The 18,914-nt window shown below is 37.9% G+C and overlaps 2 protein-coding genes across 2 annotated transcripts in view; both read right to left on the bottom strand.

Annotated features, from left to right (window-relative positions):
* Positions 1-574: 574 nt before the first annotated feature.
* On the bottom strand, positions 575-16,110 carry LOC140243767 (uncharacterized). Its single transcript, XM_072323439.1, has 5 exons — positions 16,075-16,110; positions 6,075-6,205; positions 4,909-5,285; positions 1,287-1,409; positions 575-594 (listed from the first exon to the last, which is right to left on the bottom strand). The coding sequence occupies exons 1-5, from the start codon at positions 16,108-16,110 to the stop codon at positions 575-577; spliced, it is 687 nt and encodes a 228-aa protein (XP_072179540.1).
* LOC140241389 (ankyrin repeat and BTB/POZ domain-containing protein 1-like) overlaps positions 16,065-18,914 on the bottom strand; it is a 16,123-nt gene continuing 13,273 nt past the window's right edge. The window contains exons 11-12 of the mRNA XM_072321121.1: positions 18,630-18,830; positions 16,065-16,448 (exon numbers count right to left, since the gene is read on the bottom strand). Coding sequence (XP_072177222.1) covers positions 16,242-16,448; positions 18,630-18,830 — 408 coding nt within the window. The 3' untranslated portion in view covers positions 16,065-16,241. The remainder of the gene's footprint in view (positions 16,449-18,629; positions 18,831-18,914) is intronic.

Here is an 18,914-nt window from a genome sequence, read left to right as displayed (position 1 = left end):
AAAGATTACTCTGTAATCTAAAGGTAAACAATACTGACTAATCAAGCAATGATACATCTCTTAATTCTCAATATTTTTTTTTTCAAATTTTAGCACAACGGATGAACTGAGATTTACTCACTTGCCCAACACTGCGTATCAATTTTCTTGCTTGGAATACTGTAAAAGTGGAAATGTTTGAGTAACTTTTCACACCTTTGGCTCGGGTGAGCTATTATAAGGAACAAATAAAACAACTCCTTATCACCAACCCATTCATGGAGGCAAACCATAAAATGGGCTACAAGCAAGAAACATCCACGAATGATACCGCACAAGGTACCATTGCCATGACGGCAGCCTTGCATCAACCAATCAGCTGTGGGTATTATGGTACATGCTGTGGTATGTATGCAATAACATTCTTGCAAGTTGCAAATGCTTCAATGAACTGTAGCTTTTTAACATGTATGACCAACATTGTGGAAAGATGCACATATAAGTAAAGAAAGAGAAATCAGTATGGGAGTCCATGAGCGCCATAGCAGCCATCCCGTTTGGTTGCCAAGCAGCCAGCATTGCTACAGTCCGGTTGTCAGATTGGTGCACTCCCACCTGCAGTAAAGGACAATATCGCACTTAATTGAATGAAAGAACTGTATTTTTTTTATACTGTATGGCAATCCATTGCACTTTTTCAGAGTAATTCATAAGTGAATCTGAAATATACACATGGAGTTTTAATAATATTGAGTTCCAACAATGTAACATATTTGTATCCCTAATCAAAACACATTTACACTGTATTTCATAAAGTGCTGGCGTCGTATTAGAAAGTTGTTATTTCATGAAACAATCAATATGACATGGGCTAAATGTGTGCAAAATATGTGATTGATAGGGCATGTTATTACCAAGACTAAGTAGTCTTGACCCTTGACACTACCTCGAACAGCCAAGATGACGTCTTGAGTCAAAAGTCATAGTTTTATGAAATGATCCAGGAAACATGGGCCGTATAATTACATCTATGTGCAAAATCTGGCCCAGCATTAGCATTTAGTAAGCAAGATACAAAATAAAGAATATTCAACCTTTGAACCTCATTTGCACAACCAAAATGGCGTCTGACCAAAGAGTTGGCTGCACCTCGGTGAATAGATCATTTATTTTTCGCCTCATGAAATATTCTGTCCATTGAACGCATAAACATTCATTATTTGTATGCTATATTCATGTGCTGTTATAATCGGAAATGATAAGATAAAGCTGAAGCTTGGGTTTTAAAGAGAAGCATGGACACTTACCCGGTTTGTTTCCTCCCTTGAAAATCCTCTTGATTTGCTTCCAGATAGTGGGAATGACAAGACCACAAATGAGAGAAACTAGTAGTAGTACTATGAGGAACAATTCCAATGCTGACAGGCAACCTGTTTGAAGAAAAAGAACAATTTATACACAAACAATAAACACAAAGGAAATGAAGAGTACAAAATTTGTGAAGGGAATTCACATGGCATGAAAACATTTAGTGTGCATCCGTCAAAACTGGACAAGATAATCATGAAAAATGTCAACTCTTTGACAAGAAGAGTAGGTCTATGCAGTGACAAACACATGGCATATATACATTAATGGTTCAATAAGGAATGTAACTCCATATTCAAGTTTGTAGTATGTATCCTTACATCATTCGCATATGAATACAATGCCATCAACATTAAACAAGACCATGCTAAGCATCAATAATCTCAACTGATTGTCTGCAAAATTAAACAATTTGTTCAGCAGGGTGTACAAAAGGAACAGAGTACTCTGTGGACACTGGACTTCTGTTGCATAGTACAGCATACAGGAGGTATATACTAGCAAGTAACTGAGCCGCTTACTAAACTGAGTGCCATTGAAACTTACATGTCTGACCCTGTTTAAAGTGAATATTCAAAGAAAATTACCTTTTGGCACAAATTTATATGCTGTGTTTATGCTAGTATCTTTGAAAAGACAAAATGTAAGACTTTTTTCTTATTTCAAAATGGGTAATGCAACAAAAGAGCAAAGAGAAAATTCATTCGATGAAGTAATGCAAGCACTTCAGATGACTTCAGGAAAATTTGGTTAAGGTTTTACAGACATCATCAAATAGATCATCTAACAGCAGCAGATAATGTGTCACAGCTAAAACACAAATCATAATTACATTCACTGCTACTGAAGAAGAGGTTAAATTACTTCTAATTACACTGATTGAGATATTCTTTAAAAGAAAGGTGGCACAGAATGCTACTTTACAAGTGCCCAGCTTAGAAACCATGGGTGGAACCGGTATTCTGAAAATCTTCCCAAGAAAGACAGAATTGGTATTCTGAAGTTTCTTCATAGGAACTTCTTAATGCAAATTAGGCTGTCCTTATCCCCACCCTTTCTTGAGCCAATACGAAATGCCATATCATAAGGAACCAACCAATGAAAATCGCATATTGATGTGTGCGCTTGGCACGTCCCCTTTCTCATGCCCATTTCACGCATCCTTTAAAGTAAATGTTCATGTTGTGTGTGTTCAGTGAATGACATGCACCTATCACAATGTTTGCAGTTTGCTATATCTTAACAATGTACTTAGGACAGGGGTGGGGCTTTCCTAAATATCTTTCTAAAATTCTTTCCTAAATGTATTCTAGAATACTAACTTCTTCCTAAGTCAGAAATTTGCATATCTCATCCTCATCAGCATATCTTCCTAAGTCTCTTCCTAAGTTTAGGAAAAAAGTTAGGAAGACACTTAGGAAGAAACTTAGGAAGATTTTCAGAATACCACTTAGGAAAAAATCCTGACTTAGTAAGAAATTTCTTCCTAGGAAGGATTTCAGAATACCACCCCTTCACTCGAAAGGCATATCCAATATTTCAGAATGCAAGGGCCATCACATTTTTTAGTACGAAAAGCCCATCTAAAAATGATGAATGTAAATGAACAGCAAGCCACCTGGTGCGGTAGTGCAACTGAAAGCATAACTCAAACAGTAGCAAGGCTAAGCAAATGCTGACAGTGACTTTTGCCAAACTGTGTGGGAGATGGGTATGTGCATGAGAAACATGGAATTTTACCTCCTATTTGAAAGATTGTTGTTACTGTTGATGTTTTTAAAGCAGATCATTCAAATGATGTGGAAAATCTTACAAACTCTATTTGCATTTTCATGATAAATTATTCATGCCTAATATCTTTGAATTGGGTTTAAACCATCCCTTCCACAATTTTCTGAGTGCTTTAAATGCCCCCAAACAAGATTCTTTTTGCCTATCTACAGAGAACAAACAGGTTGGTAATCAACAGGCAGTACATGTATCCCCTTCCACTGCCAACTACATGTGCCATCGAACAATGAAAATATTGATCGGGTGGAAGGTATGAATAGAACATGCGCTGATGGGCTCACAGACTCTTTTGTTCTACACAAAACCTGGCACCTGAATTCAATAAATGGGGTCAGCAAACACAGAAATCTACTGAGCTCAGCTTTGATGTTCATACGAGTTTTATAGCAGAACAAGGGCAAACTAAATCAGAAAAACGGTAAGCAATACTGCGATATACGCATTTTTCCAACAGGAAGAGAACATATGGTGACAGAATAAACTCTTATCTTTTGATAAAACTCTTTTTGGGGGGCATTACAACACAAAGAAACATTAATTTAGGCTCCTAAAGCAGGCACTCTTGTTTTCATCTTGAGAACCTGGTATATCAGTTGCTCTCACAGGGACCTGGTATGCCAGGTTCCTGTAAGGAACAGGTTAACTGACAGCCAAATTATAGATAATTTTCTCCTGCAATCCATCTTCACTAGTACTTCATTTGTTTGTTTGTTTGGTTTTTTTTTTTTTTTTTTTTTTTTTTGGGGGGGGGGGGGTTAACCTAAAAGCCATTTTCCACTCTGACTCTTTTCTGGTAATTTTGTTTTTTCATATCATACTGAATAGAATGCTTAACAAAATACGTGGATATGTAATGACTTATCTATGACCACCTACATAGTTTATTATACTGGCAAGAAGTATGGTATCATGAGTGTGTTGGTATGTTCACTTGGTACATCGGTGTGTGTGCCTAGGTTTTTGTCAATTTTTTGTTTTGGAGGGGGTGTTTTGCTTGTGTATTTGGGTTTATTTTTTATTTATGAGGGTATGGCCCTAATATAACATGGACTATTCACAGCATTCTTTTTTGATGTAATGATTGTCACACATGATTATGTGCATCTTAATGAGTACATTCAGGTGTCTTGACGATAACGATTGTGTAATCATGTATCGTCACTAACAAAAGAATCGTTTCCCTTATTTCAGTCTTGTTTCGCTGATGTACCTTTTTCAGACGGAAATGTCTTTGAATAAATATAGATGAGGAGCGGCAAAACCTGAGATCATGACAAATTTTGTGTCAAAAGATGGTCAATTGCTGATTCGCACACTCATAAGACTTTGCCTAATGGCAAGATATACCAGTTCTCTATCATTACCATCCCTTTTGAGCTCTGGAATAAACTGCCTGCTTCTCCCAAGCGAAATTGTTTGAGGCATGATTTCCTAACATACACCACAACTGCACATTCATTTTACTTGATTTTTGTGAGTTATTTTCTTCTGCGAATATAGTTTCAGATTTCTCGAATCTCCGTCTTGTTCTTCTCCCGGCTTGCTGGCGGTGACGATTATGGGATCAAAGCAGTGAAGCATGCTAAAAATGTCTTTGTGGGGCTTTTGAGATGCACAGGTGCAAGAATTAATTAACGATACGATGAATGTCCTTGTATATTAGGTCCATGATGAGGGGAAGGAGAGAAAGACTGGACAGAGAATTCATTGTGAAGCTCTCAGTTTTTCTCTTTTTTTTCCTTCAAATGATCATAATATACATAAACCTACGTTGACAGGCACAAGACACCGTCCTGTTGGTTGGCACTGATTCCGTTGTGACTATTTGTTGTTGCAGATCCGGGAGAATCGTTTTGGCTGGCGTTGTGCTTGTGAGTGGTGCTGGCGTTGTTACAGTGGTGACAAGCTCTCCATCCGGAGTTGTCATGCGGGATGCGGGAGACCGAGTCGACACTGAGCCCTGTCTCAGCCGGGCATCGGGAGTTGTTGATGCTAGTTCAGGCACACATTCAGTATCTCGTTCTGGTGTGCAAGGCTGGGAGACCAAGTGGCCCTCTGGACACTTTGAACAGGGACGGCACTCTGTACAGTTGTTGGGCTTGTCTTGGAAGGAGCCATCTTCACATGGCAAACAGGTGACACTGGACCTGTAATCAAGTAACAAAATAATCTATGATGCAAGTTCTTGCAGGAAATAGATAAATCGATTCTTATCCATTTAGGTGGTACATTCAATCTTGGTGTCACAGCAAATGTAAACTGAGGAAAGTTCTCATGCATTTTGATTTCCCAAATTTTGCAAGCGCCAACATTCGCAAAATCAAAATGAGCTCAAAGTTCTTGCCCAGTCATTATATCCATTGTGTGCCAGTGGCAATTCACAAAAATTTCATGCTGCAAGAGAGGCCGTCGGCTCCAATTCGCGAAATTTTCATGCCATGAATATATTGTTTTACAGTATTCTTTAGATGAGAATTTCTATGATAAATCAGCGGTACATCATTTGATACACCTGCTCACCATGCCATTGGATAAAGAACCCTCCTCAGGTGATTTACCTGGTATACATCAGTCTGACTGATGGAATGTGACTTGACCTGTGAATAGCCATATCTGTGTCTTGTGACATACTGATAAAATTTTGTTAACTTCAGAATGTCCATTTGTACATATACTTTTCAATGTGAAAAAAAGTATTTTCCATCCATGTGAATACTTTCAAAAACCATCTCTTCTGATTATGACATATATGACTGAAAATTTCAGTATAGATGACCAACATTGTCACCAGATTGCTCATAGGGAGGTAAAGTTTAGCGATGAATTGTAGCTGACAATGTAACCCTTGCCTTACGCGTATATACATGTATGATATATCTTGCACATACACGTATGTATACACTACACAATTTCATGTGTGTTATTTTTATACATACCAGTTTCCTCCAAGGCATGGTTGTGCCTTTTTCTGACCTTCAAGGCAGCTGAAGTGTTGTTTTCCTCCCTGGCAGCTCTCTTGGTAGAGCTTGGGCTCTGTGAACTGGCAGTGCTCCCCACACTCCACAAGCTACACAATTTTTTATAACATGAAATACAGTGAATGAAATATGAATACATAGAAAAACACATGCACTAAAATGAATGGCACAATGAATATGCATGAAATCTCAAGAAAGTCAATATACCGGTAATGTACAGGTCTTTAACAAACTCTCTTTGTGAAGATGGTTCTGCCTGTAAAATTTGGCATCTGTAACACTTTATAACAAAATTCACTACCCCATGATCACAGTGAGTTGAAGTAATATCTTATCATACAATGTATATGTCTATTCATGTTTCGTTTAAAAAAACAACCCCCCCCCAAAAAAAAAAAAAAAAACAAGCTGTTTAAGAGCATGTAAATTGTAATAATATAAAACTAGAGCAATTCAACTTCTATGCACAGTTGACTGCGATGCCTCCACTTCTTACATAGGCATCCTAACTGTTATACCCACAATTTAAGCATACATAGCCCTTCCTTTTACATTTTGATATACAGGGAAAATAATTCCAAATCTGCTTCTATTCCTTGCATCCAATTACATCACCATTTGGCTCATGGAGAAAATATGAGAGTTTGTCCAAATTTTTGTAACCTTGACTTTAATCCTGTCACTTCAGGCAACTAATCATTTTTTAAAATTTCTGCCCATCTGACAATAATTACCACTTGATATTCCTACCAGAAATAATGGTTGGAGAGTCCTAAAAACAGTATCTTTGGACATTAAACTTTGGCATCTGCCCACTGTATCTTGCCCATGCTATGACTCATCAAACTTAAATTATAACCTACATTCAGCTGAAAAAAAAAAAATACAGAAGAATGATACATATGTGTGTAACAGTATACCAACTTGGACATTTTACCAGAATTACAAAATGGAAATAATTGTCCATTTCTAACCTTCCTATAATTCAACTACATTCTACCACTATACATTCCAAAATAAAGCCCTTTTAGCCAAACTTCAATGACCTCTAACCTTTGACCTTTAAGGATCTTTACCCAAACAGTTAAAATATTATTTAAGATACATGTGTTTACAATAATGAACACATCATTTTGACTATTTTTGAACGAATATCAGGCAAAGGCAGATGTGAAAACATGCAACTAAATAAAAGTAAACTTAAGAATATTGATCACTAACATCACAGCATCATAAACATTTTTTTTTCATGAGATGTAAATTTGATTGCAAAAGAAAAAGACATGATGCAGCTAAAAATATGGATAAGATGAAGAAAACAAAAAGGGCTGACTGTGAAACTGTTCATGTGCATAAAGAAAAAGTTGATAATTTCATGCAGAAACAAAAAGAAAACTAATTCGCCTTCTAAATGCTCAATATCATTCCTTGCAGCTACTGAGATATTGCACATCATGCACCCACTGAAAATGAAATAAAAAAATCATGAAGGAAGTGCTGACAAAAATCATAATTCTGCTAAGAAATGCAATGCAACAATCACAGACACAAACATTCATGCAAAGTGACATGTTAGCTTACTCAATTCTTATCATGTTCTCATATTTCCACCTGCAAGGTGAAAAGGTGCTTCACAAATACTGAAATAATAGCTGCAAATTGGCAACAACAACAAAATACACTATGTATGTCATCCATCTTCTCATGATCTGCCTTGGGAATCAAGTGCAGAATGTTACGGTACCTACTTTGCCCTTTGTCAAATTGTTCCAACTACACAGACATAGATGCATGAAATCCAGAAAAATTAGAACAAACCTAAATGAAGGTAAGGGGAGTTTGGTCAATCCTTTAAAAAGTTATGACTTTTTAAGCCATATTGCTAATTCAATGTGTACCTCTCTTTCAATGAGAACTCTCTAACAGTTTTTAGCATGACAATGTTCAAAACAGCAGAAAGAAAATCTTAAAGAAATTTCATAAAAATGCAGTTTGTACAAAAAGTCAACATGACTTCCTACTTTTTTTTTTCTCTATCACAAGGTTTGATACCTTTTGCTCATTCTGTCACTATGGTTCCCAATCAGTAAAATATTAATGAACTTGTATAACATGTCTTGGAAATCCCAATTCAAAAAATCAATGAAGCAGTGTAACACGAACTGCAAAGGGAAATTCTCTGTAATAATATCTATAGTTCTTTGTGCACATGCAAAACAGAACTCTAAGTAACAATAGACATGGACTTGTGACAGCTAGTGTCTACATTAAATAGTACAAGATCTACCTGATAATTCACAGAGCACACAAGACAAATAAAATAAAACCATCACTTGATCAGATGAATGCAAAGAAAATTTCCACATGCATGCACAGGCAAAAATACATAACATATCAAAAATATACACATTGAACCTACTATGACTTGATCCCCTGTTGAATGTCATCCTAGGAGTAGGAAGGCAATGCAAGGAATATTTGAAATGTCCATCGTCATATCTGCTTCATAAGTACCGCAAAGTAAAGAAACCATACCCACACCATCAATTGACACTATCTATGAAACCACATCATAATACATTTTGTATGTTCAACTTCAATTTGTACAATGCATCTCAGGATCACTGGAAATCATGGAATATGGCACCAGACCCTAGATATTTGCCCTTATTTTGTGAACAAGCAGGGGGTAACTAATCTGCTAATACTTTATAGTATCTAGATGTCGGGGATATCATAATATGTTCCTCAGAGACTGTGTCTGGCTTCACGGATCCCCTCCTATACAGAGCGATAACGTTAAAAAAAAAAATAAATAAAACTTTCAAAGACTCCGTTTGCAGAACGGACAGATCTTTCTAATACCACCAGTGCCCACACCAGACCCGCCAAACAGCGCAAAAATACACCAGATGGTGGAGTGGAATGCACTTACTCAAGGAAAAAGGTAGAGTTCTCTGAACAGACAGATTTTCTGTGTATATTTAGCATAAGTTTACCTGATTACAGTCCTACCCCCAGATGGCTAGCCAGCCCAGGGCGCTCCTCAACACAGGAGTTATACTGTAGTGTACTCACATTGAGCTGGTCGCAGTTTAATTAGGCCAGCTAGGCCTATCGTTACTTGTTGCAGACGTTAGATCTCTGTTAGTGTTAGTCTAAAATTTTACACTAGACCCTAGATTTACATAGACTATGGTAGAGTCTATATCAAAATCTTTAAACTTTTAATAGACTACTCGTTTGTAGATCCACACCACGCACAGTCCACACCCACACAGCATCGGCATCTTAAATTTCACAACTCATCCAGACGAGTTAATTTACTAAGAACAACGTAATATAGGTCTAGTAATAGATCAGATTTGTCACAGGCACAGTAAACTAAGCTAAGTTAGTTACAGAACAGAAGTCGACGGCGCGCTACTGTGCATGTGGTGTCTGGTCAGGCTACCACTAGACATAGTACCAGTTAAAATTTAGCAGGGCCTACACACACGGGCAGAAAGCCAAGAATTCATTGAATTACACTGTACATTTCAATCACAAAGGTATTTCTTTTAAACGTGTAAAAACTTATTTCTGTCAGTGAATGGTAATGATGCAATGCATACCTTCAAAAAAGCAAAACAGTAAACACCGAAAGCCGCCATGGCCATGTGGCGCAGTGTTAGCGTAGCCATTTTAAGTCATGACGTGTTGGTGTACTAGTGACAGTTGCATGTATGTTTTCGTGGGTGGTAGGCCTGCCCTAGGTCGTGTGTGATGTTTGGTGAGCTGAGGCTGATGAATGCTACGAAGTATTCCGAAGCACGGTTCGGTTCTCGAATTTTCTCGGGCCACACATCCAACATACAACAGCAGTACACTTTCCTGGCCCGACGTGAATGCGCACGCACTGAAAACGTACAGGGAATTCCCCTTTCGAGTAGTCTAGATTCAAGACTTTGATAATCATTAAAATGATGGCTGAAACAAAATGTGCATTTTGTTACCGCTATGTGTATCACATACATTTTTTTTTTTTGCTGTTGTTGTATTTGGAAACGTTCAAGCACTTAGCAAGAAATGACAAACCGTGCATCCCATGGTAACAAGAGGTAAAGCCTTACTCCAAAGGTTTGTTAATCAAAGATGAAACAAGGTTCATTACTCAGAGGTAGTACCACCGAAAATGAAATAAGGTGTTTGATTCTGAAGGTTCATTTATTTGAAAACAAAGAGAGTGGATACTTATGAACCATCAGAATTGTGAATTTTTTTTTACTTTCAGATTAACAAACCCATGGAACAACAAAGCTTGTTTCATTTATGTATCTACAAATCTTTGGAAGAACAAACCTTATTTCATTTTGGGAATTATGAATTTCTAATGAACAAAACCTTATTCCATTTTTTTATTAACAAACCTTAGACATAACAAACAAGGAGCAAGACTTCACGCACTAAGCAAGAGATTTCTAGCCATGCATCGCTAAAATGTTAATGTATCCAGTCAGTATTTAGTGGCAGATCCACAGGGGTTGCACCAGGTGCATGCCCCCTCTTTATTTTTTTTTAAAACAAAAGAAAAAGAAAAGAAAAAATGGGGCGGCGTGCATCCCCCTTTAATTTTGTAAAGGCGCCAACCTGTACGAAATTCCTGCATCCGCACATTTGTTATATGGTTTGCGTCTTTGGCAAGTCGAATAGAATTGAATTCAGTAAATTTACAAATGTCAGTAAAAAAAGAAAATCTGTCCACCATTCTATTAAACAAATGATGATGCATGTGCCTTTTGTACATCACAAGGAATAGTGTACAAGCGGTCACTGCGGAAATATAGTCAAGACCACTCGGCTGCACCTCATGGGCAAAACAATTCCATTGTTACCTTTTGCACACAATTCCTACCCACCAAGTGGACCCATGCATCATTATTGATTCACGGATTGAAGAGCACATGCATTGTAAGTAATGATATAATATGGACAATTTATCAGGTGTGGTACAAGGAAGATTTCAGTACATTGTATTTTCAGTCTATGAAAACACATGCTGGCTGAAAGATACATCAGTGGATGCTACAAAATCCCTGAACATTAAAGAAAATGAATTATCATCATAATGATCGAGACAAACAACAAAATAGACAAAGAACACAAAATAATTTAGAGAAGTATGTAAAATTACATGTATTCCAGCGAACCATGTACATACACCACAATATATAAGAAAATTCAGTAAGAGTATTCTTTAAGTGTTATTTCAATAGCTACCTTGTATAGATATATTATGACATCAAATATATGAGTCCTAGTTTTGTTAATCTGTCTCTTGCTCTCTTTGAGAGTTTTATGATAAAATCTACAATGTATTTAGCCAATATTTATACTTTGTATTCTTTTACTGATTTACAGCAAATGTTTTAGAAGAACGATCTTACAAAAGACATCACAGAGTCTGTACATCAATGCATGAAATTCTATTTATATACACAATTACCTTGCATCATATGCAGAGTATCGTGGCTGCAGCTCACAAAAAGTAAAATCTAAGGACCAAACTCTTGGAGCTTGGGACACAGTCATAACTTAAAGTGAAATGCCACTTTGGGCTCACGCTGACTGTAATAAATAGAGCCAACTCCTCATAAATTCAGATAGAACAGTTTTTCCTTTGATTGTTCAAATCAGCATGGACATACAAGTGGCATTTTAATCCAATGATAGGATATGGACATCAGACACCTTTTATCTCACTCACAAAAATGTGATCATTTTATATGAAGCTTCCACTGGTTTTGTTCTTTCCTTTCCAAATCAAGTACATGCATGCTGATCTAAAGCCTGATTAAGCTTGCAAGTACTGTATAAAATGGTGAATTAAGCACACTTTTTCCCCACTGAAATGGGTCAAAATTCAGGGTGTAGTAATAAACCATAATAGCCATTACCTAAAGGAACATGCCACTGGCAAACAAAGAAAATATAATTTATGACCAAATAATGGAGAACAAACCATTTTTATCTATTAAAGTTGTTATTTTCTCTTCTTCGGTCATATCTATACCAACTGTTGGTGACATAATTTCCTTTTCGTCAGGCATTCTACTGTACATTTTCTTCTTTTTTTTTTATAGCACAAAATCAACATATTTACTCCCCAGAACATTTCACTCAAGTCAACCAACACGTCGGCATTATCTCTGCCCATTGCACGGCAGTATCCACACTCGACTGTCTTTTTTTTTTTCCCCGAAAAAGGGGGGAGGTGCAATCAATACATTGGTGCATTTAATGCACCACTATTTATGGTAGTTGGAATAAAATCCATTTTTTCATTGTCTTATTTCCATCCTTGGCCTTACCACACGAATGTTCGAAATCAAACATGCACAAAAGCCTTGACTTTGACAATGCTTGACTTCATGCCATACATTATTATATCTTGAAATGTGACTTATACCCAGGAGACACACATTTCATATTTACATAATGACTTGAAGTCAAGCCATGTTTTGAGCTATCTACATTGAACCTACAGGTGTACATATGAATCTGGACAAGTGTTTTGGTGTTTAAGTGAGACTATAAGCAAGCCATAATGATTTCAAGTGTAAAGTTTATATTCACATACAAATTCTTCTCACAAGAAGCCGATAATACTTTCCATTAGCTATTAACTTGACAAAGAAAATTATGCTATGCATTCATTCCGCATCAGTGCGACATTCATTGTAAGTTTATCAATGCACAATTAGCCAGTAGGCTGTATCACTTTTACATTCACTAGTAGCTCTTCCTAATAAGGAGACATTATCTTGTATTAAAGAGAAAGGAAAAATAGGATGCATTAATTCCCTGGGAATGCAATCATAGTAGTGACAACATGATGATGTATGGTATCCTCTCATCAACTTTCTGAAAGCTTACAGACATAACACCTGGAAAAGCAACAAAATTATATCGGGATTTTATTCCCCAAAAGACTATAATCTAATACATTTGGCTTCCAAATCAAAAGTTGCAAAGAAAATTGGGCAACAAAGAAGGTTGTGATTTTTTTTTTTCAGTGAATCTGAGAGTTTTAGCCTTTATTATACTCATATATGTCAAGCTACAGTTACAGGCATTTATAGCAATTGCAAACATGACACACAGAAATACTAACCTGCAAAGGCTTATCTCCGTGTTATAATTACAATCTTCTCTACGTATCAATTTGCCTGAAACCTAAGCTCCCATGAGGCCACAAACCTCAAATATGCAGAGGCATTTCAAGAAACCGAACTTATGACACCGGATCTAATCAGATGCATGCATTTGGAAAAACAGAATAGGTCCACTTGCTGGCTCAATGCATTAGAGTGAAATTGAGGGTAGATAAATCACTATGCATTCTTGCAGCTAAATGTTGCAGCAAAGATAAATATTGACAGATAATGTTGCCATTGGAGCTAAAACAGTTCATCGCCATATTCACTGCAGTTCTCACAATAAGACATGTGTAAATATTATCTGAAAAGCCCCAGTTTCGTTTGGGGATTCAAATGGCAGCAAAGACCATGGTCGAATCTGGGACCAACAAATCTGGTATACAACACTATGGTTCAAATGCACTGCAGCTACTTATGCATCTCTCTTCACACACTAGCCATCTTATTAACCAGTTGAGGATGGACTGATTTTGCTACAACACGCATTTCCCATAGACACCTGCCCGAGTATACTTGGGACTCATCCTCAACGGGTTAATGAACACATTACCCAAAAAACTTACAAGAACAACACAGCAGCATACCATATACTCAACTCAATGATATAGCAATGATAAAAGACAAACAATTTTGGAAAATCTGTGAATATACATAGATATTAGTGCCAAGAAGCAACCACAGGTTCTCTTAGACAAACTTAGTACATAAAAATATAGTAAAAGATAGTACTGGTAAGCTGCATGGATATAAATGGTGGTACTAAAAACAAAAATATATGTATACAATATGTGGCAACATGTAGTAAAGTGCAGGATCTGCACTCGTGGGCCATAAAATAACGCTATACTCACAGTAATGTAACTTTAATGCCACATCTATATTAGACAGGGATTACCTGCTCTTGTGAGTGTCATGAGGCATCTGTTTACACAATTATCTTTTAAATCTGGACAGTTGGAATTCTTGTGCACTTGTGCATACTTGATACTTCTTTGAAAAAGTAACAATAAAACCAACATAAAATGATATCTGAAATCCTCTAGATACAATTTGAAAAGGTGATAATACTGCTGAAACTTGTCGATGCAATCTTTATCATGTGCAAATTATCTACAAGTATATTGCTATAGGATATCTTATTGCATGAGAAAAAAGTTCCAGCAACCAAATAAAAGCCATTTGCTGGAATGATAACTGGCTCTTAAGTGGCATGGCAAAAACCAGGCTCATACTTGTAAAAAGAGATGGTAGAAATCATGAAAATGTGACCTGACTCGCTTCAACACAACACTCCCATATACCATACAGTTCATCTGTTTCACAGAGCTCAGTGCAGGCTGCTCAATAATGATTCTAGATCATGTTGTGAGTGCATAGCAAAAATTTATATGAACAGCTTGGTTCTTTACCATGGAAGAGTATTTATATGAACAGATTTGTGGTTACTGCTGTCATGACATGATAGTTATGAGAATTAAAATAAAAATTGGATGTGCATGTGTAATTTGTGTAAGAATGCTAGCAGTATCTTGAGGATTTCGGCAAAGATGAACATTGCCTCAAGCATTTCTTGAAAGCCCAAATGAAACAAGGTTGCCATGTTTTGCAAAAAGGATTTTTTTTTTTAAATCAGCTCTCATTACAGCAAGCATAATGATGTGAAGAATAGTGTGAGGTAGACCCTTGTAGGAAAGCCAAGAAAAGTTAGCAGCCCTTCATGTCCATATGTATGGTTGTGCTTTAAAAGATAGATGATATAATGATAATAAGGTTTAAAACAGTATTTCCATTTGGAGTTAATGGGTATGCTTTGTCATGAATTTGAGATTCACTTATCCAAATCATTCAGGATAGTGCAGCAAAATAGCATTAAGGAGCTCTTGCAGTGCAGCAGAATATTTAGATATAGTTTCTGCACTCAACGAGTGATTAACGTCTATTATTATTAATTGGGTAAGATTAGAATAAATACAGCCCCTATTAATGTAACAGAATTATGTTACCTATTCATTAGGTACTCTAATATCAACTGGATAAGAGCTGGTCTTATCTGATCCTATGCAGAGTACTGCAGCTGCTGTCTTGGGGATTTTTTTTTTCTATGTGGTGTGCCTTTCCATGACAGCACTTTACAATCCACTAACAACCCGCTCCATACAGAAACCTGGTGACCTGTGTATTAAGTCTATTGGGATTTCAGAATTCAGTATGGAACGGGTCAATTACCCCAGTCACTGGAATTCCCACTTGCCCCTGCAGCCCACCCACTCCACTCCTCAAAAGCACTTCTAACCAGCCCAACCCCCATCTCTCAAATAACCATTGCATTGGAAAGCAAAACTCTGCCAAATCTGTGGGGGGGGGGGGGGAATCGTTTGCAATGGTCTGTCCTGCTGACAAACACAGGGCACTCACAATACTTTTTTTTTTTTTTTTTTGTCAATACAATTTGCCCAACACACATTCTATTCTCTATGATTCTTAACAGGTATGATGCAAGAAAAGGCAATCTCACCAGATGGACCGAGGAAAACAGGGTTCAAAAAGCATACACGCAATGGTTATTTCTCACTTTGGCTGCAAACATCAAGCAAATTGCTGTGGATCAAATCAGGGCACTGATGACTCAGGGAATATGGTCATCGCTGACAGGAATACAGTTCCCTTATGCTGGATACATACCCAGACTCAGATTCACACCACATGTAGGAATAAAAGGATTTTGTTTCCCCAAATGTTAGATCACGATATCTGCTTACATCCTCCAAGTCATCAACCTCAGTGAATTCCTGCATTCGGGGGTCATTGAAGATCTTGTCCACATAAACGGAGGCACTCGCAGTAAGCTTTTCTCTCTTCTTCTTTGTCACACATTCTTCCCAGCTGTCGGTCTGGTTGACCAGTTGACCCCTTGTGGAATCACAGCTCAGCAGTCAATGTCCAGTTCTTGCAGGAGATTGTCCAAGCTGTTGAGCTTCTCCTGGGCCTCCTGCACCTCACTGAAGGTCTTCAGGTTGCTGGTGATGTGAAAGCGGAGGTCGTCGATGACGGCGATGGTGTCGATCTCCTCACGGTTCTTGATCACCGCTGCGTCTTCCTTCACCAGGACAATGAATTCCTCCCTGTCAATCACCTGGCACCAAGATTGGGAATGAAAGACTTGGATTACATGGGATGCTGATCACATTCTGAGTAACAACACACTTCCACTGTGCTCACAATGAAGGTTTTAGAATACTGTAAACGTGGAAATTTTCGCGGTACATTAATTTTCGCGGATTTCGCGCTACGTTCGGCTAGCGCGAATTCAAAAACGCGCGAATATATCTTCACAATTTTCTATGCACATTTTGAACGGGATGAATTGTGTGCGCTTCATCGATGATACTGCTACGTAGTACAATGTACAGGCATGTTTACGCTACTAGTACTGTGCGAAGAGACGATAGATTGCTGTGTACTGTAGCATGCAGTGTGCACCGCGCGCACCGATGCTACATTCCCCCGTGACTGCGGTACTACAGTCACAGCTGTACTACGTATTTGAGTGCTTGTACTCGCCGTCGAGCCGCTCGCTACGTCGCTTGTCGTACGCTGGCATAGCAAGCTATGTAGCAGAGGCTTTGGATGAAAGCAGTGAATGTGTACTACAGTAAAGTAACCTGCTGCGGAGCGCGAATTTAAGAACCCGCGAATACGTTTTCGAGCCGCTCAGCGCGAAAAATTAATCGCGCGAAAATATTGACGTTTACAGTACTCCTTTTCCTTCACTGTTTTTTTTTCCTCTCTCTCTCTTTCTCTTTAACGAGAGAGCTTACTTATGTTTGTTTGTCTGTCTGTTTGTTTGTGTTTGTCTGTTTGTAGAGGTCTGAATGCATTGTCACTGTGCACTTTTTTATGTATATTCATATCTGGTAACTTGCTTCCTTGATGTTATTTACTTATTTTGTCCACCAGGAGACTGCAAAATACAAGCTTAGCTTTTCAGCATGTCTCCTCCATTTCCTGCAACTTTAATTTTAATTCAATTTCATCTGCATTTGTGATGCGTAGTATTGTTAATTTCACATATTTTTCTTTGTTACTACATTGTATTGATATTGTGTTATTTTGTGTATGAAAATGTTTTGCATTGTTGGAAATGAAATAAATGAAATGAAATGAAAAATGAATGAAATGCTCCTATGAATCCTTTGCTATATTCTGCTTTATTTTTATCCACTAACAGCCTTCATGTTTTGTTTTGTTTTTTTCTCATAGAATACACACATAACTGATGCTTGAAATTCTAGTACAGCATAGGTTGGTGGGAACCTGAACTTTTTTTGTTATCAGCAGTACCTTCTTCTCAGCAAACATAAGTCTTTCTGCAACTGATAAACACACAGCAATGTTTGATTGCACCCTCAACATATAATCCTTACAAATTGTGACGCACATACACATTGTGCACGTCATGACAACTGTCTCAAGCTAGAAAGCATACTTGAAAAGAATGCAGTCCATTTGCAACTACAAGGAAATTTTCAATGTAGACTTGTAGTCTGAGGCAAATGTAATTCTTATGAAGAAACAGGGACTTTCTTTTTCACCTCTATCCTTCCTTCCCTCCCTCCATTTTTCCTCTCCATTTCTTTCCTTCCCTCCCTTTCCATCTCTGACCACTCTCTCTCCCTCCCTATCCTTCACTTTTTCTCCCTCCTTTCCTATATCTTTCAATCCATCCGTGGATCCCAATCTCCCCTTATATATTTTGTTCTTCTTTCTTACTCACTCACTCACTCACTAACACTTTCACTCACACTCTCATTGACACTCACTAACACTTTCACTCACACTCTCACTGACACTCACTGACACTTTCTCTCACACTCTCACTGACACTCACTAACACTTTCACTCACACTTTCACTCACACTCTCACTGACACTCACTAACATTTTCACTCACACTTTCACTCACACTCTCACTGACACTCACTGACACTTTCTCTCACACTCTCACTGACACTCACTGACACTTTCACTCACACTCTCACTGACACTCACTGACACTTTCTCTCACACTCTCACTGACACTCACTAACACTTTCACTCACACTTTCACTCACACTCTCACTGACACTTTCTCTCACACTCTCACTGACACTCTCACTGACACTTTCACTCACACTCTCACTGACACTCACTGACACTTTCTCTCACACTCTCACTGACACTCACTGACCTGACGCTTTCACTTTCACTCACACTCTTCACTCCACATTCTCACTCACATTCTTACTCACTCCATCCCTCTTTCTTTTGGCACTCACCCGCTCCACAATCTTGCTGATGTACTCCACGCACTGATCTTCCAGCTTGACCAGGTTGAACATACGGCTGACCCTTATCACCTGGAAGACGTTCTCCTCTGTCAATCGAGACCCAATCTTATTGGCGCACAGCTTCTTGAGGCCCGGTAAGAGGTACAGATCTGCCACCACTAGAACTTCATACGTCAGCTCTTCTGTAACCTTTTTTTTTTGGGGGGGGGGGAGGGGGAATACGAGGTGGGACATGGAATAAAAATGTTGAAATATTTTTTCTGATCACTTTAT

The sequence above is a fragment of the Diadema setosum genome, chromosome 2, assembly GCF_964275005.1.
Source record: "Diadema setosum chromosome 2, eeDiaSeto1, whole genome shotgun sequence".
Taxonomy (NCBI): Eukaryota; Metazoa; Echinodermata; class Echinoidea; order Diadematoida; family Diadematidae; genus Diadema; species Diadema setosum.
This window is presented reverse-complemented; position numbering and strand designations above follow the sequence as displayed.

Coding starts and splice junctions, on each gene's coding strand:
- LOC140243767 (XM_072323439.1), bottom strand. CDS start 16,110: ATGCAGGAATTCACTGAGGTTGATGACTTGGAGGAT. Junction 6,206..16,074: donor AGGTTGATGACTTGGAGGAT/GTAAGCAGATAT, acceptor AAAATTGTGTAG/CTTGTGGAGTGTGGGGAGCA. Junction 595..1,286: donor CAAGGGAGGAAACAAACCGG/GTAAGTGTCCAT, acceptor CCTTTACTGCAG/GTGGGAGTGCACCAATCTGA.